Source organism: Mercenaria mercenaria, chromosome 2 (assembly GCF_021730395.1).
Source record: "Mercenaria mercenaria strain notata chromosome 2, MADL_Memer_1, whole genome shotgun sequence".
Lineage (NCBI taxonomy): Eukaryota > Metazoa > Mollusca > Bivalvia > Venerida > Veneridae > Mercenaria > Mercenaria mercenaria.
The window spans coordinates 67437608-67462666 of record NC_069362.1 but is presented as its reverse complement, the minus strand read 5'-3'; the positions used below and the strand labels follow the sequence as shown (position 1 = coordinate 67462666).

Here is a 25059-nt window from a genome sequence, read left to right as displayed (position 1 = left end):
CATATTTTGACCATGTCGCATCTGCCTCTATTTTGACCATGTTGCATCTGCCCGTCAAGTACCATCTAGATTTTCTAGACAAGATGCACCCATATAGTTTCAGACAAGTACAGGTCACCTCTGATTACCACAAATTTTCATTCTTTCCACATTCAGTTGTATTGTGGAATAACCTACCTAGCCATATAGCTACCATCCCTGACCTTGATGCTTTCAAGGTGGCTGTGGCAACCACCCAGTACTAGACCAGAGCAATGTTTTTATCTTTATCTTTTAATGCTTGTTCTTGCTAATCACACTTACCATGCTAACATTCTTTTAGCCTATTCTCACCTAAGCTGATGTTGGACCCATATTTTTATATCTCTTTCACCGTAACTAATAAGTTGACGTGCACCCCATGTCTACAACACTCGAAAGAGGAGTTGACATTATATATATAGATAGACAGAAGGCAAAGAAATAATGCTTACGAAAAATATGACTCGACTGAGATTCCATGAGATCTGAAAAAATTACCAGTATATGGTGGCATGTTGATTCTAAAACCATCTACATTTGCAAAATCTGAGTCCCATTTCTTTTGTGAACAAACCACCGTCAGCGATTATTATCCTTCATATGCTGTAACGTTATCAGTGAAAACTGTAGCAGCAGCAGCATCCTAACTCTGTAATATGATATCCTCCATAACCGAGTCCCGTGTAACAGTTCCTCCCCCATGACTAGGGGAAAGTTGCATAATTTAATACCTGGTCACCATCAGTTACTACAATTTTCAGTGGATATTACTAAACTCAATAACAGGAGACAACAGGCTTTTTAAACCCTTTAATGTATGACAAAAATGAACTTAACATTTACAGCAAGTATCAGATTATGGCAGATGACAATAAATAATCAACAAAATACTCGTCATTCATTTGATGTACATACAAGTAACATACAAGTAGCTAGATTTTAGAAAAGCAACACAGTTAACCAAGTAATATTTTAGGAAATATGCATGCCATTTAACAAAAAATTGCTCAAATGAGGAACTTTGGGTTTAGCAAATTAGTAAAATATCTTGACATACTCAGGTAAATATTTTCTGAATTCAACAGAGAATAAAATCCATGAGAAGAAAAGCGAAAAGCTAATTCTGAACAACAGATAACATACATGATAGTTCCCTCTGAACCTCTGGTACAGGTGAGCTAAATACTGTTAGGCCTAAAAAGTATATACACCAATGCAAATGTCATAAAAAATCATAAACGGCTAAAATATGGATTAACAGCAAAAACAACAAAACTAGCACTCTTATTACATATTAGTCATAAATAATAAACCAAACATTAGTAACTATTAAGCAACATGAAAATGTGATAAAAATGATAAAACACATGTAATAACTAACAAAGACTGAACTGAAAGATTACATATAATAGAGAGGCAAGACAGGGAAAGTTTTAGACTGAATATTTACACCTTACTGAGGATCAGATCAATATTCATAAAATGGACTTAACTGAAATTAAAAACTCAAAATGCATGTTTTACAGAGTCAAAAGAATCATTTAAGGACTCCTTTCCTAACTTCAAATGACTTTCTTTTTAATGATTACATTTAAACAACAGAAATTAAATATTTGTACATTACAACACATGACTACAGTAACTCTGAAAACTGTTACAAAATCAATATTGACAACAAAGTAAGTTAAACAAGTAGGCCATGATGACCCTAGATCGCTCACCTGAGTTACTTGGCTAAGTCAGTTTGCTCCCAAGGCAGCCACGTTTTCTAACAAATCAACAATGCCTGTAAGTATTTGGTACAGGGTCACCCAAGGAACACTGCTGTCAAATTATATTGAAACTAAACCAGCGGTATGAAAGGAGATTTTCAAAGCATTACATAAAGCCATATAAGGAAAACTAGCCCCACCCCTGCTGGTCATGTTTTCTAATGAAACAGAATGATTTGAAGGAATTTGGTACAGAGTCACCGAAAGAACATTGCTGTGAAATTATCTTCAAATAAAGCCACCAGTTTCAGAAGGATTTTTTAAGTGTTCCATGCAGTCATATAGAGAAACTAGACCTGCCTCCAGGAAGCCATTGTTCTTAACAAATCAACATGGCTTGAAGGAATCTGGTATAGGGTCATCAAAGGAACATTGCTGTTAAACTATTCTCAAATCCAACCAGTGGTCGAGAGGAACAGATTATCCAAGCTTTCCATATAGAGAAAACTTATTTTTACATCAAGCCAGAAGTTTCAGAGGTGAGTATTTCAAAATTTACCATTTAGCCACATAGGGAAAATTAGCCTCATCCCCTAATAGCAATATTTTTCAATGAAAAGGTATTATTTAAAGAAATTTGGTAAAGGGTCACTTAAGGTGGAATTATTTCTGTGAAATTAATCTGAAATTTGGGTATTACGGCGCACCAACCCAGTATAGGTTATATGGCGCCAAACAGACTATAAATTTTGAGTTCACATCTCATTTATATCGAAATAAAAACATGAGTAATGGAATCAAAATTAGAATGATCTGACAGCATTGGTAAGGGGATACGAAAGGACCATTTCTGTGCACTTATTTCACAATCTGACTTAGCCTAGCTGTTTCTTGGAAGATAATTTTTTTGAGTTTTTCCTTTCAGTTTCTATGCCAACCAGAATTCAACATGGATTACCTGGATTTAAAGTTATCTGATGGGATCACATATGGAACATTCCTTTAAAGTTTGGATAAAACTGCTATAGTGGTTTAGGAAGAGATGTTCTTTAAAGAAATCTTGGACAATGGACAGTCAGCTGACACTCAATGATCCTAAATTCTCTGTTCAAGAATTTTGTGCTCAGGAGAGCTAAACAGTCTTAAGTTTCAGTATTGTAAAACATACTGTGACATCCTAAAGTTTTTTTTTTAAAAAAGCTATATGATGAAATTTTAGATTTCTATTTCTTTTTTTTTTTGCAACCATACTTAACAACATGCCTGATGAAATATACGTTTAAATAACTTAGATGTTTGTTGCATGTAGCCCAGGGTTGGTTATGGACATCACTGCTGAAAATGACTTGCCTAAGAAAAATCAGTCATTAATTTATGACTTCAAAAACATACACACATACAGCACTCAAAAGAGAAGTCTAAGCCCCTACTGATTTTATCCTTAGAACTACACTGGTTAATGAGATTCAAACAATTAACACAGATGGCTTGTTTTGGGTACCATCGAAAAAGAAAGGGAAGACACACTCCCTGATATATTTCAGTCAATAAAAATAAAATATGAATGTTTTATCACTTGTATAAAGTGATATACAGCAAAATAATGTAGTCTTTGCAAAAAGTGTTATTTCCTATAAAAATTGCCAGAAACCTACAAACAATTCAAAACCCATAAAACTTGTTTACATACCTCTCTAAAAGTCTAAAAACAAGATGTAAAATAGTCACTGTCCTATGATAGTCACAAACAACTTGTTTTATAACTATTTAACCCTTACCATGCTAAATTTCTAAAATGGACTGGTCCATCATTCAATTAGGGCAGTAACACTTATTAATCAAAGGGGTGTTGTCCGAAAATTTACCGACCGAGTAGCGAACAGTGCAGACCTGATCAGCAGGCTGATCTTGGTCTGCACTGGTCGCAAAAGCAGAATCACTTGCCTTTAGCAGGCTAAAGGTTAAAAAATTATCTAAAGCACTTTTTTTTCAAAACATTACCAAACAGTTATCTCACAAACAGAAAATAACCAAACACATATTTTTGAAGCATTTAGGAACATGTTTTGACTGTCTTCTACAGGGTAGTTTAAATGCCAGAAAATTCACAAGCAAATTATAGAAATGGAAGATCGGAATTAATCAGGTAAGCTGACAAGTCTTATGTTCTACAGCTAGAATCTAAAGGAAAGTAAATAAGCATAAAATTATGTATTGATTGATATGAGCATGAAGCAAGCAACTTAACATAAAACAAACATAATGACTTTGGCACATAGTTTCGGTTTCATGACAGAATACACACACATATGACAAACAAATGATGAAATTAATATCCATATGTTTATAGTCGAACATTCCCAAAAAACAAAGCATCTGTTTTCAACAAAAAATGGCAAAGAAATTTTAATTATCAAACATGGAATGGTAAATTTAAAAAAGCTGAAATGCATAGTTACTGATTCTACTCCAAAACAAATTTAAAGGCACTACTAAATGCAACACAAGTAATTACTGCGAAGCAAACCTAGTATATAATTCATTTCCATATAGATCCCATATAATATAGATGCATATGAAATGTGAAAGAAAATGTCAGTCAAAATGTTCCCAGTGTTTAATGTCTAGGTTCTATGAATTTCTACAAGAGTCTCATATCCAGGCCAGTTGGTAAGTTTTTAAGGGTTTTTCCCCAATATCTGGAGTCCCTTTTTTTGCTATGTTGCTTATATATACTTATTAAATATCTAACTATAACTTGTAACAGAATTGTACAGAACAGCAACCTCTGCACCATACTAGTAAGCAAAAGCATGCCGAGTAACCAGCTATTACAATGTACGAAAGCCTGGTGGTGACATCACATTTCACTGTTCCCATTTCCAATTTCTCATATTTTATTATACATTATGAAACAGTTTAACATTAAACAGTGACAGGACATACCTAGCTTCACAGTAAATGTCTCAATACAGACTAATTAGCACTCCAACTACAATATGTATAGGTTTAACTGTACTGTATGTAAAATTATATAGAGAAAAAAATCATACACAACATTTCACTATCAGTCATGTACAGTCACAGAAGACCTCTTTATTAAGTAAAAAATCTAATGCATATATTGATCAAGAGGGTCATGATGACCCTGGATCGCTCACCTGAGTAATACGAGCTACATATTTCAAATGTCAAACTGATGATAAAATATTAAGAAAGTCAGTAGGTCACATTCATGGTCAATGAAATTCAGTTTTACGATTTGTGCAAAACTGTGTATGTCATCAAAATTTCAAGGCTGTATCTTAAAAAACAAAGAAGTAGGTCAGTTGGTCAAAGTAACAGTCAAGTGACATCATATTACTTGGGGTCATCAAGTAATTATAATTAAACAGTGTTGGAAATAGGATCAGATGATTTTTTATGTATTTTTCCTATATAACTCACATAATAACTAAGTGACCCCAGGACGGGGCCTCTTTTACCCCCAGGGGCATAATTTGAACAATTTTGGTAGAGGACTACTAGACAATGCATCATACCAAATATCAAAATCCTAGGTCGTGTGGTTTCAGACAAGAAGATTTTTAAAGCTTTTTCCTATATAAGTCTATATAAAACTTGGGACCCCCAGGGCAGGGCCTCTTTTCACCCAAGGGGTACAATTTGAACACTTTTGGTTGAGGACCATCAGACAATGCTACAAACCAAATATCAAAGGTCTAAGTGTTGTGGTTTCAGACAAGAAGGTTTTTAAACTTTTTTCCTATGTAAGTCTATGTAAAACTTGTGATCCCCGGAGGGTGGCCATATTTGAACCTAGGGGGATAATTTGAACAATCTTGGTAGAGGACCACTAGATGATGCTACATACCGAATATCAAAGCCATAGGCCATGTGGTTTTGTACAAGAAGATTTTCAAAAGTTTTCTCTATATAAGTCTATATAAACCATGTGACCCCCGGGGCGAGGCCATTTTTTACCCTAGGGGGATAATTTGACCAATTTTGGTAGAGGACCATTAGATGCTGCTACTCACCAGATATCAAAGCCCTAGGCCCTGTGGTTTTGGACAAGAAGATTTTTAAAGTTTTTCCTTTCAGTTGCCATGGCAACCAGAGTTCTGCATCATGGAATTCAATTATTTGATCAATTTTGAAAGGGGGCCACCAAAGGATCATTCCTGTGAAGTTTGGTGTAATTCTGCCCAGTGGTTTTCAAGAAGATTTTTTTAGAAATTGTTGATGGACGACGGACATCAAGCGGCCACAATAGCTCACCTTGTCACTTTGTGACAGGTGAGCTAAAAAATGGCTATATATTAGCAAAAATTTCATTTCCTTAACACCAAACACAAGTATTAATTACCTGGGAGCTAGACCAAACACCTACACAAAACCTCTCCCACTGATATTTCAAGGAGACGACAAAAACCTCTCCAATGCATTTAACGGAACTATCAAAATTAAGCATAAAATGTAAATTTATTTTTACATTTCAATATCAACAACTGTTTTTAGACCTTACTATACATAGTAATTGTCCATGGAAATATTGGGCCTGGGATTCAGTCAAAAAAAAATTTTGAAGCTGAAATCTTCTTTTAAAATGGAGTTATCTAAGGCAGCTACTGTCATCTAAAAGTGTCTGAAATCAGGATGAGTCATGAAAAATTCCAGGCCAGAAATATCTTAGAATAAAACAGCATGGAATGTTTACAGTCAGTATTCTGTCTGCTTACTTAAAATTAAGTGGAAGGTGTTTTGTCGAGGAGAGGTTTGTCATACACTCCAATTACCCTCTCAAGCGATACAATTGCCCTTTACAACAAATAAGATCTTTAAAATTTATTTCACTACAAAAAGATGTAAGCAAATATATTGCACAATGATTATTACTTTAAATCTCAAAATTTCACACTCCCATTCTACTTTGACTTGGATTTTCCCAAGACTGTTTTCTTGAAAACAGCTCCGATCTTGTTCAGGTAGCCTTGGATGACTTTCTGTCGTCGCATGCCAGGCATCAGTAAGGTGAGATTCACTGAAAGTAGAGGTCAGTTACTTTAAAGATACCTTCATACATACTGCAACAGCACAGAGATTTATGACAAATGAAAATCATAAAACCATATCAGAAGTGGTACTGTTTATTACAAACCAGTTTCAGTTTCAGTTTCAGTTTCATTACAAACACTCATAAACTGAAATTTGTCTCAACTTTTCAGTGAAGAAGTTTTCACTTGATGTGTAATCAACTATAAAAATGTCACATCTTTTAATTGTTATGGCATGTGTTATTTCTACATGCAAGAAGTCTTTCGCTCCAAAGCAACTTCTTCAGTTGTCACCTATCACTCACTTCTTGGTAAACTGACTGCTCATGCTCTAAGCCAATCATGCACGAATGGTGTAATCCTTCAACTTGGTCTCGTATTCTAACTCAAAATTTACTCAGAATTGCAAAATGTTACTGTCTGACTAAATAATGATTTCCTGTTAAATTGCTGTAAATAACTTACACATAAGGAAGGTGAGAAGTAAGTTGTCAATTTTGCTGCCAACCCACGCGAACAAGGCAAGGAAGCCCATAACCAACATGAAATACTGAAATGTAAGAAAACACAAGTTTCATAGTCTTAACACAACTAAAACAAACACATTTTCACCTCAATCCATTGTCCTAGAAAAATAATGATGCTACAAAAGAAAAACATCTGCAGAATAATAGGTCATCGTTTTGAATAAGTTTGTACTGTCTTGTTTTTTTCTGATTCAAAATGAAGTACAGTCAAACCTGCTTAAGAGACCAAGCAAAAACCAGTGTTATAAGACCATTAATTTTAGGTCCTTCTATAGTGCATTTCATATAGATTGAACCTGTTTTAAAAGACCACCTGTCTGAGACCACTTTTTTGTTCTCCCTTAATTGGTCTCTTCAAACAGGTTGTATGTGTAACAACTGCAAAGATCTATTTTTAATGAAAAGTATTTGTCTTCATCTAAACAGTGTGATACCTCAAAATATACATGTATGTTTGACCTTTAATTAATCAACTATATTATATAACTATATATATAATGATAGAGACTACTTTTAGTAAAAGCAGTAATGTTTCTCTATACTATTTCATCTTAATGGGAAAGAGAATAAGTATGCAATATCCAGCTATTTTTGGAGACAAATCATTACACAAAAGAAATATTTCCCTCAGCCTTATATAATTTTCCTCAACTTGTAGGTCTTGCCATAACGGACAGGACAGTTTAATCGCTATAATATAATAATAATATGAGCCGTGCCATGGGAAAACCAACATAGTGGCTTTGCGACCAGCATGGATCCAGACCAGCCTGCGCATCCGCGCAGTCTGGTCAGGATCCATGCTGTTCGCTAACAGTTTCTTCTATTCCAATAGGCTTTAAAAGCGAACAGCATGGAGCCTGACCAGACTGCGCGGATGCGCAGGCTGGTCTGGATCCTTGCTGGTCGCATACCCACTATGTTGGTTTTCTCATGGCACGGCTCATATAATAATAATATAATGCATGGGGGCATAAAAAAAAAGAATACTAATTCAACAAGAGCTATCTTATAACAATGGACGGTGTGCATGTAAAATGTATTTCTATCTTAAGAATATTGTACAAATTCATGAAGGTGTTATGGGACTTGGTGCTGTCATTATGTTCAACAGCACAGGAAATTTCTGAGACACTTCTGATTGTCTCCCACCTAACTTAAAGGTCAGTACTGGTTCTTCCCATGAAAAATATCTTTGTGTGTATCAGTTCTACCTAGTGGGCAATGAAACAACAGTGTAGTTATTGAAAGGACACTGCCAAGTTTTAATGGGATCAAAGGAAAAAATACTCTCAATATTGTACTGACACTATCAATTTTTGCAATTTTGACCAATTCTATGACACTGGAGATACTGGTTCAGACTATCCAAACTGACCTGGAATTTTTAAGTATAAACATTCTGTACAATTCTGATTTGGTTTCTCATAAATACTCTAAGTAATTTTCATCCACCAATACAGGAATAAACAAGTGAATGAAGTATTGCCTTGTAATACAAAGTCCCCTACTGTTTTGGTAGTTTTGATGGACAGTTTATATTTCATTCACGTGACACAGAAATTCCAGGAAAACCAGATTTTTCAAACATTTTCTATTTATAGTCAAATAATCTTTACCTAACATTGACTTTGACCCAAATCTCCAAACCCCTCTGTCCTATCAAGCTATCTACGTATCCAATTCCATCAAAATATCCCATTCCTAAATAGAGTTGAGTGAAAATCAATCTATATTTAAAATTAGTAACTGCAAATATAATCCAAAGCAAAATGCTTTGCTTCAAATTTTGTTGACAGTATGTCAATTCAAACTGGTCATAAACAGAAACCACTTTTCTGACAATCCCAGTAAAAATCAAACAAACATTTTCTCTACCTTACTCTTGCTAGTAACTGAAACCTTGACTCCTTGATCCTATGGCATCTAAATGTTGTTTTTTTGTTGTTGTTGTTTTTACAAAAGCAACAAACTTAAAGCCAGGACAGGGATTAAAACCACTACTGGTTTCGAAGCAGTTTCCGTCATAAAATGAAGGTTTTTAAAATATCTTTTTTCTTGAACGTTTCAGTTCAGTAAAATGCTCCCAAAGAGAACACCTTAGCTCTTCTGCTTTACGAAAACATAAATATCAATAGTGTCTAGCCCACATGATAACACACTGTGAGAGGGGCTCCAAAAGGGGTGAATAAATAGAGTTGAATCGGTTGACTACAGAAGCAGTTTCCGTCATCAATTTTTGTTTTAATATTTATGTACATTTATGTACATTATGTACTAGAAAAGCACCATCCGTGTTTTTTTTAATCTTTCTGGTGAAATTAATTAATACAATTTTAAGAAGTTTGAAGGTTCAGGTGTTAAACTAGGCTTGTTGAAAATAGGAGGTAAAAAAAAAAGCAAAACCTGAGACTCAAACTCGCGATCTCATGCTTGTGAAGCCGATGCTCTACCGATTGAGCTAATCGGCCAGTTGACACCATAGCGACAATTTATAATATTATATACTACGTAAGGGATACAACCGTCACTGTGTATAGCACATAGTATGTGACCAGTTACCCCCCTTGGATAAGAAAATCTGGCAGGGGTAACCTAATCATCTATATTTCATATTGGTTTTTGCTCTTAATTGTAAAAAAAAATTATTGCCGATGCACAAAAATGACTCATTTTTATCTTTATTATGTATTTTTGGTAAATAATCTGGTTTCGACTGCCAAAAGGAGGAACTTTCAACTTAATTGGGGATTACGGAGTTATTCTTTGCGCATACGCATTAGTTGCATGTGAAATCCCCCATGTGCGGAATGTAAACAAAACAATTATGGAATGAACAATTCGAGTTTTCTTGGAAAGTTTTCACCCTTTGTTGCTGAAATTTCACAGAGCTCTGGACTGCAGGGTAGCGTTATGGAAACAATCACGACTTCATTGTGAAGAACGTCACGAAACGTAAAATAACACGTTGACGGATACTACTAGCCGACGGAAACTGCTTCAAAACCAGTAACAGTCCACTGCCCTACAAAATTTCTGCATTCAAAAAGGTGCAACAGACCAATGCCCTAGGACTTTGCCATGCCACAGTGGAATTTTCTATGTATACAGATTAATCAAGACACACTGACATTGAACTTGACCCTGCTGCCATATATGCAGTCTTAACCTTGTTTTTTTTCTAAAAGCTACCTATAGGCCAAGTATAATTTCATTGAATCAATACAAACTGTCACTCTTACTAATATTAAGCTACAAATAGGAGTTTCATTTCAATATCTCAACTCAATTTAAAGCTATAAAGAGGAAATGAAAAACTTGACACTGCTCATTCATGCATCCGTAAGTCAGCCTGCCCAATGATCTCCAAGATATCTAATAACCAGGTTCTCAGGTTAAAAGTAATACTGGTATGTCCTGCTTTACTTTTTAAGGGCATATAAAATGTTTATTCCCCATCAATTTTATATATAACAGTCAATTTTGTATATAACAACATGTAAAATCTATTATGTATATTTATCAAAACCGTTAAAACAAATCATCATGATTATAATTTACTATTATCTTGATTTCAACAAGATAATTTACCAGTGACAATAAAACTGCACAGTTACCTTTACTCTCTGCAAAACCAGTTACATTACATTTTATCTCGCATTGATATAGTATCTATTACATTGTTTTTGTACAAGGAAGTTGTAAACAAGTTTACATTTCACAATATACTCACAAAGCGCAACAGAAGGTAAGTTTTTTTTATGCAATATTCGCTTATTGTAAAAGTTTAGTCCTAGGTTCAAATCATGTTAAAAATTTAACCATTTTTTGCATTCACAAATTTTTGCTAGTGCAAGAAATATCAACTTGCAAAATACCAATTTCACTCAAAATTTTGAACAACCATTTTTTATCTTTTTTTTTTTAAAAGAAAATTTATATACATATAAACTGAATTGTTTGTAAATATTACCAACTGGTTAAAACTGGCAAACCAGTTTTAGTACCAAGTAATTGTGCACTGTGTAAAAATACCCTCGAAACCCGTTATAACGCTACTCGATATACCGCGGTATTCGTTATAACGCGGTAGCCTCTTGGCTCCGGAATTTTCAGGGGTATAACAAAAAAAAAAACCAAAAAAAACCCGAGTCCGCGAATGTTATTTAATTTGATCATAACCAGCGTTAAAACTGTATACTTTGTACTTTAACACCTTTGCCATGACAACTGTGACAAAAATCAATAATTGTCTGCTAGCTTACTTGTTTGCGTATCGCCTTTGTTAAAGTTTGAATACATGTAGACATGAGACAATTAGGCAATCAGTACCATGTCAAAATTAAATTGTTTGCGTAACAAGCGTGCAACATTGGTCAGTCAACTATCAAACTGTTTAAGTTTGCAACAATTAAGCGGATGACATGAACACTTGAGTGAACAAAAAAATCGAACAACAGGCCCAGTTTTGTAATAAATTGCAGCCGTTCACTCAGTTCATCGAAGGTTCGACGCACTGAAAGCCATATTGAGATTGTTCTCCCTTTTTAATATCGTATATTAATGACGGTGATTTAACAATTTTCTATCTTATTTATTGATTTTCTTCATGTATTCAAAATTAAATTTTTTAAGACTGTCCGCATTTTTTCTCTTAGTTACATAAACCCCAAGTGCAATTGCATTGCATATGTAATTCTCATGACCGCGTACTCCTCACACAGCGTAATATATGTTTACTTCCGGGATACAAAATTCCAACTTTCTTTTAGAATCACGACAAAATGAGAAGATGACACAGCCTTATAATTCTTTTAAAGTATTTTTCAGTAGAATTTAAGGTAAATAAATTTCCCGTTTATACGATTTTTATTTCTTATTAACATAAAACAGCGTCCAAAACACGTCTAATACATTACCGGCGGGTGGGGTATTGCATATTCCGCTGATACGATCAACCCGCGTTATAAATTTAACCCCGCTAGATCCGCTGGTCTGGAACCTTGGACCCTGACGACAGCGTTATAACTGGTTTCGAGTGTACATTCTCAAATGAAACTGAAAGCTGAAGAAATGGAGACCACAAACATTTACATTTCAAGTTCTGCACTTGCAAAAAAATTTGTCAGCGTATTAAAAGAATTCATTCTTAATTTTCCAATGGCATTTTGTGAGTATGACAGTTAAATCTGAGCCCTGGAAAGAATATTTGAGCCGCGCCATGAAAATCAACATAGTGACTTTACGACCAGCATGGATCCAGATCAGCCTGCACATCTGCACAGTCTGGTCAGGATCCATGCTGTTTGCTAACAATTTCTCTAATAGCAATAGGCTTTGAAAGCAAACAGCATGGATCCTGACCAGACTGCACGGATGCGCAGGCTGGTCTGGATCCATGCTGGTCGCAGAGCCACTATGTTGGTTTTCTCATACCGCGGCTCATTTGTGGTCTAATTCAGAGCAAACAAGAGCTGTTTGGAGGGCATTCAGCAATGGGGGATGGGGGTGACAAAGAAATACCAAATAATTAACAAGAATCATTACAATGCTCAAGGTGAGGTGACCCTGACCTTAAATGCTTGATCTACTGATCTAACAAAAGATGTTCAGAAAATATGTAAGTGCACCTACAAGCGGGCAGTTGGTTACTGCTTACTGCAGTAAAATCAGTCCTAACTTCATAACTTTAATATGTCATTTGTATAACTCACACAAGTCAAATGTATGAACGTGAAAATAGTAACTGACTGACCAACCCACATGTGCAAAGCAAGATGCCTCTGCATTTCAAAGTGGTGTGGGCATCTACATTGAAAGCTAAATCATCCTATTAAGTTTGAAGGATTTTGATAAAGTGCTTCTAAAATTATTGCAGAAATAGTTTTCAATGTTCAGGTCCCTGTGACCTTGACCTTTGTCTCCAAAAAAAACAAAACGCCCAAGAGTTAATCTCCTTCATAAGCCCAATCATACTATTAAGTTTGACATTGGGCACCATGGACCATGGTCCATGGTAGGTGGCTTGATGGTTTACTCACATAAAGAATTCTAAATCCCTAGGGAGGTTTTAAACACACATTGGTAGGGGTAACAAGTGATTCTATGTTGGCAATCTTAAACACCCGGCCACAGATGCCCCAATGTAACCAAAGCCTGTACTATGACACATCCTTGTAAACTAGCATTTTGTTCTCAAATTCTAGTGCTACACTTTACTGCAAATGGTCACAAGACTGACCCAGTTCTATGTTGGTTACAAAATGCCATAGGGTGAGAAAGATGTGCAGTCAGTCCAGAGCTTAAAACAGTGCCCCTTGCTTACAATGGTTACCTACTGCTGACACATATTCCTAATGTGAACCTAAGGAGACAGTAAGAATAACAGCAAGCAATCAACCAGTGCTCTATGTTTTCATTTGCTGGGTTAAGCACTGTTCTGTTTTTCAACATTACCTTCAGTTAAAAGTGATGGTCAGTGAATGTAATCAGTATTCCTGGAATCCATACCAGTACAATGTATTAACCTTTCTCCACTAGTAACTGATAACTTCCTATCTAAATCAAAGGTGGGGGACAAAACTCTTTGAGATGCATTACTGTCTCCACTCAATCACAACAAACAACCAACAACATGTCCAGGAACTGAACCTACTATCTCCTGACCTTCTCATATAATGCAGTAAATGTACTGTGGACATCGAACTAGGGATGTCATTGATTGGGTCTTTGTCATATCGACGATACCGATATAACGGAAGACAGATATCGACGATACATCGATATATCGATTATTAAGTTAGAGTAACAAACTAACAACCTATTTGTTTATGTACATGCTATATACCTTCTTGTTAATGTTATTTTTAGTTTAATTGCCTGCTTTTCATGTGTTTTATTTGTATTTATGTATTTCCCCATACAGGTAGTGCCGACTAGTTGGAAATTTTAGACTCCAACGGTACAAGTTTAGACATGACTTTTATTGACAACTTCCGTTACTTAGGGCGCATTTTTGCAGGCAGAAAAGTTGTTTTAGGGGGTCTGAGTGTTTATCTGGATAGTTTTTTTTTCTCTGTGTAAAATATCGATTTTTAAAAATGGGAATCGATAATCGATCGACCAAAAAATATCGTTGATACATCGATATCGTTTCTATCGATGACAGCCCTACATCGAACTTGTCATTTATATGAAACAAAGAGGTTCCAAAAACTTACAACTTTCGGTCGCTCATTTTTCAATGTTACCATGGTATCTACTACGTCTGAGATGTGGTAACGGAAGTTGAGAATCCTGATACAGATCTGTTCATACTGTTTCTCCTGGACACCAGTCCTGTAGATACAAAATATACAGTCAATACAACATGAATTCTGACCTAGGAGCCAGTCTCAAGTTCCTGTAAGCCTTGATAGTTCTGCAAGTTTGATAAACTGGAAGTGATGGCGTAACATCATTTATCCAGAAAACGTAGAGTAAGGCCTGGATCCGGAATACGAAAATGAAAATCATTTTATGAATTAACGGCAATCTGTGAGTAAATTAATCACATCCTCTCTATCACAAAAACCGCTCTAGAGTATAAACCTTTCTGAAGCAACACCCTCTCCACCTCACTTTCTGTCACTATACCGTCATTTGTTAGTGTTGACAATGCAAGACTTTTACGAAACCTTTGGTTGAGTCTTGGAGTCATCAGTGGAAATAGGTGGGGATATGAACACTATAAAGCATCATCAAGAAACACAAGAGAAAATAAAATGCAAAAGTAACAAAACAAGAGCTGTCGGAGGACAGCAACGCTCGACTATTCAACAGCCTTGTCAATTGAATGAATACAAAAGTTGAAAAAGGGGCATAATTTTGTAAAATGCAAAGTAGAGGTATTGAACCTCTGTACTGCATGTCATATCATGACAGTGAACAAGTGTGTGAAGTTTCAATCCTTTCCAATTTGTGGATACTGAGATACCAGCTTACATACAAAAACTTAACAAAAAACTGCTATGTCAAAGGGGCATAATTTTGTAAAAATGCCAAGTACAGTTATGGGACCTTCACAGTGCATGTTAGATCATGACAGTGAACAAGTGTGTGAAGTTTCAATCCATTCTAATTAGTGGATACTGATATATCAGATTACATACAAAAATTTAACCAAAAACTGCTAAGTCAAAAAAGGGGCATAATTTTGAAAAAAAGAGAGTAGAGTTATGGGACTTGCTTAGTGCATGTCAGATCATGATAGTGAACAAGTATGTGAAGTTTCAATCCATTCCCATTAGTAAGTACTGAGATACCAGCTTACATACAAAACCTTAACCAAAAATTTCTAAGTCGAAAAAGGGGCATAATTTTGTAAAAAAGCAAAATAGAGTTATGGAACCTGTGCAATGTAGATCAGTTCATCACAGTGAATAAGTGTGTGAAGTTTCAATCCATTCCCACAAGTGGTTACTGAGTTACCAGCTTACATACAAAACCTTAACCAAAAATTTCTAAGTCGAAAAAGGGGCATAATTTTGTAAAAAAGCAAAATAGAGTTATGGAACCTGTGCAATGTAAGTCAGTTTGTCACAGTGAATAAGTGTGTGAAGTTTCAATCCATTCCCACAAGTGGTTACTGAGATACCAGCTTACATACAAAACCTTAACAAAATCGGGACGCGGACGCCGACGCATGGGCGAGTGCAATAGCTCACTATTCTATGAATAGTCGAGCTAAAAACTTTTTTTTCTGAGGTTGGAGGAGAGGATAGGAGATTATATTAAATCCCAAATAAAACCTCAGATGCATAATTTTTTTATGCTGATCAACATTTATATAAAATTTCATGACTCCAGGTAAAATACTTTTTCAGATTCATGAGACAAACTTAATGAATTTTCTTTCAGAAGTCAAGGGCCATAACTCTCGTCTTGCAGGGTGAAATCCCATATCAAACCTCAGGCGCCCAACTTCACATGACACTGAGTAATATTTTCATGTTTCATGACTCTAGGTCAAATACTTTTTGGGATAGGTGTGATGCAAACTTCTATGCCCTTTCATGCATATTTTATGACTGTCAAGGGCCATAACTCTGGTCTGAATGAAATCTCTAACAAAACCCCAGCTTAACATGCTGATGTGAGTATGTTTTATGAGTAGGGTATCAAACCAATACATGCAGCTGTTACTAAGATACAACTTGTAAATTAGTTACACACAGACTTTTACCATTCTTTTCTAATTCAAGAATGGGTAATAATTTGCAAAAAAATCACCAACAAGTTACCTTACTTGACATTTTAAGAACATTTGATTGTGTGCAACTATGTGTGAGATTTTAATCCAGTTAATGTAGTTCTGCACATTCAAGTCAAAATTTTTTTCTACAATGTAGAATTTGATCAAGACTTTTCTATTTAGAAAATTCAGCAAACGAAAAAGACAAGTTTGTGTGTTTGATCATTTAGACTGATTTCAAAAACTTGGACCTTGCACAAGTTTTCATCATGGGCTACCTTACTGATTAATTTGTTACCAAATCTTACTTCAAAGTAGCACGAAATACTTAAAAACAAATTTTCCTTGACCAAATGGGCTGTAATTTATATCAAATTTAACCAGGAGTTATCTCACTTAATTATGAAGATAGGTTTAATGATAGGATACCAACTCAAATTGTTTTCACTCTTACAGTCTTCAAATGCTTAAATTCAATGTAGCATGTACAATAACTTTCTGACTTTATTATTAATACTGCAACGTGTCTGCAACACCATATCTCCAACATTTGTTGAGTTCATATTGCTTACCTACCTGCAGTGCATGAAACACTATGAGAATCAAGCTAAAACAATATACAGTCCAACTTTGCTCGCATGAACTTAATGGGACAAGCAAAATTTGTTCGAGTTATTGGCAGTTCAAGGCATCGAAAAATATACATTATATAGATATTTTGCTAGGGCCTGACAACTGAGTTTGAGCAAAGGTTGGTGTACTAATTATCTGAGTTCAACTGAACAAAGTTTGACTGTACAAATTAAACATTTGAGCCATGCCATGGGAAAACCAACATAATGGGTTTGCGACCAGCATGGATCCAGACCAGCCTGCGCATCCGCGCAGTCTGGTCAGGATCCATGCTGTTCGCTTTCAAAGCCTATTGCAATTAGAGAAAATGTTAGCGAACAGCATGGATCCTGACCAGACTGCGCGGATGCGCAGGCTGGTCTGGATCCATGCTGGTTGCAAACCCACTATGTTGGTTTTCTCATGGCGTGGCTCATTTCTGAAATAACAAGGCTCATAATGGCACACATACCATTTACTGCGTCCTAGCACACTAGGACCAACCAAGGGCACCAAGAAGTCTATGAGACTCAAGCTCAAGCCTAGAAGGGAGAATGTTGTTAGAACTGATGGTTCAAAGTACCAGATCATTCTGAAAAGACAGAAATGGAATACTATACAATGTGATCACATAAATCACCTTAAAATAACCCTCTCTGAAATCATACTATATCGTGGGCTTAGCGCAAAACGGTTGTAACTTATATGAAATAAAGAAGGAGTTACAACCGTTTTGCGCTAAGCCCGCGATATGTTTTGACAGAAGACATTAAATTATCCTTTGTCAATGAAGGAAACTATTTTTAGAACAGGAAATACTTTTCTTATTTAAATATTGCTCTTCTAAGTAATAAATGCCTTCATTATAGGGCTAATATATTCTTCCATCCTGCTAACAGAACTCTCTAATAGGCTACTCTCTTACAGAACTACTCTACACTGTCACAAACAAACTCTAACAGGACTACTCTAACTGGACTGTTCTCTAACAGGACTACTCTCTCACCAGAACTATTCAAAAGAGACTGCTCTCTAACATGACTACTCTCTTAACATAACTACTTTAATAGGACTACTCTCTCACAGAACAACTCTTACATGACTACTCTGTCAAAAACAAACTCTAACAGGACTATTCTCTAACAGGACTATTCTCTAACAGGACTACTTTCTCACAGAACAACTTACATGAGTACTCTGTCACAAACAACTCTAACAGGACAACTTTAACAGGACTACCTTCTTACAAGACTACATCAATCAATATAAGTTGGACATATTTCTATGCATGTTTGCAAAAACTTCCAATTTCTGACAAAGCATGTAAAAGACACAATCAGTCAACAAATGTCATATTATAAGCAATGTATTCATGTGGGTAAAATATTAGTGATATTTTTACTCTGAAGGAAAACTGTAACAATAAATTATAAACTTACAAGAAGAGAAACGTGGTGAATCCTATAATGATGCCTGGGTAGACAGGTTTGTCCCAGTTCAGCAAATTGTTGAGGGGTAAGAGGACCTCCCTCCATCCTTCCAGGTCATGTTTGATCTGTGACAGTGGGTCAGCCGGCTGCTGGGGCTGAAATTAATATCATCATATTTTGTATGAGAACAAGAGCAGTCTAATGACAACTACTTGTGTATTCATTTCGTGAAGGTCTTCCACCCTAATACTAGCTTGTAAACAAAAGCTTAAAGCCAAGATTAAGAAATTTGCCATGTGAGATCATCCCATGACACCAGATGTGTGGAAAACCTGAAAACATCTGGTTAAATAGTTCCTGAGAAACATGCTTACATACAAAACTTTCATAAAATTTTTGCTAAAAACGGGCATTTTTGACGAAATTAAATCTACAGTTCAGTCACTTGTCAGGTGTGAGTTCATCTCGTGATTAATACATATATCTACATGTGATTGTGACATTTAAAAGCATTTAGCCTGATAGTTTTAGAGAAACATGCTTACATGATGACCACCAGAAACCTAGCCTTACTCATTTGGCTTATCGGGATGGCTTATTTTATGATCTGTTATTTTATAGTTGTCATCACTCTAAGTCTTACCCATATCTGCATTTTACTGATAGAAAATTGAAGACATTAAAAATAAAAAAAGTCATAATAATTATACTGGTCAGTCTTACTTGCTTTAATATTTATTAAACATTTAATATTCATGTAAAAACTTCAAAATGGGTTAAATTTAATTCATAATTTTTTATAAGAGACTTAAATCTTCAAAAATATGATGTGACAGGTGCGAGGAGATATATCTACCAATAAACAACAGACTGCTAATTTCACTAAATTGCAGAAACAAAACACAAAATATACATTCCTAAAATGTCCGTGAGGCAAGTTTATGCTTTAATGTCAATATACATTCATTTTCTGAGATGTAATCATTACAAAAACTTTGTACATGTACCAGAAAACATTCCAACAGATTTCAGTTGGCGATTTCCTAACAGAAATATGGGCGAAAATTACTATCAAAGGGGCCAAGGATATATACATTGGCACATACTATAAGCCCCACGAAAATGATGAGGACTCCCTCACAGAGTTATGGTCATCCCTTTCTAAAGTACCCCAAGACAGTACAATTTGGTTACTCTGTGTCTTCAATCTACCTGATATAGATTGGTCATCTGAGGCCCCCAAGTCCAAATGCAGATTCAAGGAAATGTATGAGGACTTCATTGATAGGATAAATTCCTTTAATCTACAGCAAATGGTCAAGATCCCAACCAGAAATGAAAATATTCTGGACCTGTTCCTCACTAACTTCCCTTCCCTAGTTCAATGTACTAAAACAATCCCTTGTCTAGGTAAATCTGACCACGACATTGTCTTCCATGAAATCAACATAAAGATAGGCCGTCCCCTCCAGCCCAAAAGGTCAATAAAATGCTTTAACAAAACAAACTGGGATGATTTCAAAAGGGACCTATCAGAGTTTGGAAAGAAATTCGCTGATTCTGACCACTCTGACCCCGCCTCAGATTGGAATCTGTTCAAAGATGAACTAAATTGACTTAGTTCTCTACACATTCCAACTAAAACTACTAAGACATGCTGCGACCTCCCATGGTTAACTCCCAAGACCCTTAGGCAAATCCGCAAGCGTGATAAAATGTACACTAAATTGAGGAAATCCAACCAATCCCCATGTAAAAGTAACACCTTCAAAGCCCTTAAATATAGCATCCAAAAACAGCTAAGGAACTCATACTGGTCTTACATAGAATCAGTCATATTCATGGACGATTCACAACCAGGTAAAAATAAGAAATTCTATTCCTTCATAAAACATAAGAAAACAGAAAATTGTGGTGTAGCACCTCTTAAGCATGAGGGTCTAACATGTACTGACCCTGCCACCAAGGCCAATATACTAAATAGGCAATTTGAGTCGGTCTTCTCAAAACCACAACCACTCAGTTTGAAGCAACTCTGCAAAAAAGTTACTACAAACACTTCAGCACCCAACATGCCCATGATCTCCGTTACAGAAGAGGGTGTTGATAAACTCCTGCAGGGGCTCTCTCCAAACAAAGCCTCTGGCCCAGATGAACTCTCACCAAGAGTTCTAAAAGAGCTACACCACGCGATAGCGCCCATCCTTACAATTATATTTAGGTCATCCCTGGAAACTGGCTGTGTCCCGCCAGATTGGAGAAGTGCAGTTGTCGCCCCTGTTTATAAGAAAGGCCCGAAATCCAAGGCCAGTAACTACAGGCCAATATCTCTCCCCTGCATAGCTTCCAAATTATTGGAACACATTCTAGTCTCCAACATCATGACACATTTTGACACTAATGACCTCTTAAGCCAGTACCAGCATGGCTTCAGATCTAAGCATAGCTGTGAATCACAACTGATCAGCTTTACACAAGAAGTTTACGACAACGGTTGAACCTTGAGCAAGGTCAACAAACAGATGTAATAGTAATGGATTTTAGTAAAGCATTCGACAAGGTTGATCACAATAAACTGATATTTAAACTTAATGAGCTGGGTGTCCACCCTCTGGTATCACAGTGGATAAAGTCATTTCTGAAGGGTCGAACCCAAAGAGTAGTTGTAGATGGCTGCACTTCTGACACCCTGCCTGTCCTGTCCGGTGTCCCTCAGGGATCCGTCCTAGGGCCCTGTCTCTTCCTGGCTTACATTAATGACCTACCAGATTCTATTAGAAGTAAGGCAAGACTGTTTGAAGATGATACCATAGTATACCTTACAGTCAAGTCCTCATCTGATGCCCAAACACTACAAAAAGATTTGTACGCCCTTGAAAAGTGGGAACGGGACTGGTCAATGGAATTCAATCCAGACAAGTGTGAGGTGCTGAGAATTACTCGCAAATGAAACCCTGTCATGTTTCCTTACACCCTGCATGACAAGGAACTGAAATCTACCGATACCGCTAAATACTTAGGTGTTACACTAACTAAAGACTTAAACTGGTCTGAACATATTAATACTATTTCCTCTAAAGCAAACAACTCTCTTAAATTCATCAAAAGAAATGTTCAGACAACAAACAAAAAGGTCAAAGAGAAAACCTATAACACCTATGTCCGTCCACAACTCGAGTATTTCTCATCCATCTGGCACCCCTGGCAAAAGTCCCTCTCATACAAAGTCGAAAAAGTGCAAAGATCAGCTGCACAGTTTATCTTTAACGACTATAACTATACAAGCAGTGTAACCCAGATGATTAACACCCTAAACTGGCAAACTTTAGAACAACGGCGCATACAATCTTCTCTCATCTATTTTTACAAAATCCGAACAAATCATGTATGCATCCACCATAACCATCTAACTCCGACCAGAAACCTGAACTACCTAATTCCACAGTCCCGTACTCAATACCACATGAATTCCTTCTTCCCCCGTACAATCAGACTATGGAATGGCCTTCCTCAATATGTACAGTCCAGCCCCAGCCTCAACATATTTGCTGAGCGGCTGGCCACTGTACATCTGCAGTAACTTCCTTCACTATGTTTTTAACTTAGGCCGTAATTAAAAAATTGTTTGTTTGCAGTGCTCCGACCCAGATTTTTAGGAGTGGGTAGGTAGGTAGGGATTTTTTTTTTTTTTTTTTTTTTTTGTAAAGTCAATGTACACAAATTTTCTCAGCAGACATTGAAACATATTCATGAATTTCAGAGAGTAAGAACATACATGGCAGACAAATTCTACCAGGAATTTCACAGAGCACAAACTTGCATGTAGACATTTATTAAACCAGATCTTTCATTTTATAATTAATCAAAATTGAAACTGAATGACAGTACTTTGGATATAGACCCAGAATGCAACGAACGATCTGGACACTCTGAACCCTCATTCCTTAAATCCTTTTACAGGACAGTTGTTCTGACCATGCAGATGCTGTCAGACCCTTAGTGTATAAAATAATGGCCTTTGTTGCATTTTGGTCTAAGTTTTGAGTAATCTGGATACAGGCCTAAGCTGTCCAACCTGTTTTTGGCGAGATGGGGGTGGGGATAAGGCAAAGAAGAATGTTTGCTGCCATCCCCCTGGAAATGTTAAAAATATATTAATGAAATTGTGGCCTCTGTTAAATCTCTTGACAGGAATGAAATAGCGGCCTCAGTAACAGTTTTTGACAGGAATGAAATAGTGGCCTCTGGTACTTCTTCTGACAGTAATGAAAGGGCCGCCTATGCTACCTCTATGAATGAAATAGTGCCCTTTTTGATGAAAGAAAACTGAAATGAAATGGTGCCCTCTGTTACATCTTTTGGTAGGAATGAAAATAATAGTGGCATCTGTTACATCTTTTGATAAGAATGAAATGATGGCCTGTGTTTCATCTTTGTTAGGAATGAAATGATGGCAACTGTTCATTTTTGTCTAAATTTTGCGTGCACTGATATTATTTATACACAGGAAATGATGTTGCATATGAAATCCACATTACAGTCCAAAATTTGGCAGTAGGTATAGAAGATCGAATTCCAGAATATTTTTTAAATACAAGTTTGAAATGGGGGTTCTGATACATGTTCAACTTTGTTAGATAAAGGTAACTTCTCAGGCAACTTGGGGCAGGGGAGCAGCATATAGGCCTCCCAACCCCTCCACCGCCAACCCTTTGAATACAGGTCTGTGTAGAAGAGGGTGATTGTGACCAGCTGTGGAGCTTCTCATGATTAATTTTCAGTCTCCATTTTAGTGAAAATTAAGGCTTTAAAATTGAAAGGCTTCACTTCTAAACACAAGCTGAAGTATGTCATATTATGATTTAGTTCCTTTAAGTAAGGAACAAGAAACGAAGTTCACAGCACTTAAATTGCAAATCCATAAATCATCTCAGTCCTTTTAAATCAAAGTGTATTAGGTAATACACAAATTGTACTTGTAGAATTAGGTCAAATTACATCACACCCATCACAACATTTAGCTGTCAAACTGCTTCCTTTCATCTTACATCAAAGGCCAAATGCCGATTCGCGTGTTTCCTTTGAACTTAGCCGACAAGTGCCACTGTATTTTTCAAGATGTTTATGCAATTTTGTCACCAAATGTGTCGGATAAAACTGGGATTTAAAAGTGAAATCATGTTTGCAAGGAAAGGAAAATTAGGATTTACAAAAAAAAATTGAGGTATGTGGCTTTATTACGTGTTCGAACAAGGTCTCAATTAATACATAAAAATGTGAATAGTTATCATTCAAGTTGCGGATTATTCTGGTGCATGATAAAAAATTCAGATGTCTGTTTAATTTATAAACTTTTGAATGTTGAAACTAATCAACAGAAAATCAGAATAAATTTTTGGACCGTGGTCATGTTGACTGACTTATTGGTCAGGTCCGTGGCGTTGTGTCAGACGACATTGTTTATTAAAAGAATGTTGGGATTTACGGCGAACCTACACAAACAGGTCATATACCGCCGAAACATTTGTTTATTGGAAAATTGTTTATCAAATATACATAGGTCACCGTAAGACTAAGTAAAGATGTCTGAGCGACTTTCTCACTCGGATCAGAACTTGTGACTTCCGAAACACGTGCGAAGACGGCAATATGGTCGCGTACGCTAAACGCTGAATAATCTGCTGTATATTTAAATACGAAAAGGAAAACGTCTGCTGAAAGTGCATTTTGCATCAGAAAGGATCAAAACATATATAAAAAAAAAAATTTCCCCCCTGAACTGCCTAAAAAATTTTTAGGGTCGGGACGATTTTGATGGGTCGGTCGGAGCACTGCAAACAAACAAATTTTTAATTATGGCCTTAGCACCTGTAGTAATTTTTATTCTTTGCACCTAATGAGTTTTCTCATTTTTAACACTGCCCAGACAAGCGCCTTCCAGTCATAATCGTTAATGATTGTTGGAAGAATCAGGTAGATGTAGATGAATATGCAGAATAAGTTTGGACGTGACGTAGACACAGACAGTCAAAAGTTATCACGCTGTCCCGAAACGTCTTATTATTTGGACTACCAGAAACAACATGTTCCTGTATCTATATTCATGAAACGTCAGTATATGAGATCTGATGTTTAGACGGAATGCAACTTAACATAAAATCATTTGTTTTGGCATTGGGTACGAAAATAATTTGGGACAATTCGCATACATCTAGATCTATAATTTCAATCAGTCTCGGTAAGAGCGAACTTTGATTTTATTATTCTGCTGCAAGATAGCTGACTATGTTTTCATTATTTTTCAATTATGCGAAAATCATACTATCTTAATAAACAGACATTAACCTGATTTTCCTCTACTAAATTCTGACTGTCCATCGAATTTGTTTCCATTTTGGATTCTAAATGTTTGGTTTCCAGAATCTATATGCGCTAAGTTTTAATATTAACGTTGAGCCGAGTTCAAGT

The 25059-nt window shown here is 36.1% G+C and overlaps 1 protein-coding gene across 1 annotated transcript; it reads right to left on the bottom strand.

The window, feature by feature from the left end:
* Positions 1–816: 816 nt before the first annotated feature.
* On the bottom strand, positions 817–25051 carry LOC123564177 (ADP-ribosylation factor-like protein 6-interacting protein 1). The gene is made up of 6 exons (XM_045357547.2): positions 24937–25051; positions 18601–18746; positions 17634–17753; positions 14538–14655; positions 7256–7340; positions 817–6777 (listed from the first exon to the last, which is right to left on the bottom strand). The coding sequence occupies exons 1-6, from the start codon at positions 24982–24984 to the stop codon at positions 6662–6664; spliced, it is 633 nt and encodes a 210-aa protein (XP_045213482.1). The 5' UTR covers positions 24985–25051; the 3' UTR covers positions 817–6661.
* Between the last annotated feature and the right edge of the window lie 8 nt (positions 25052–25059).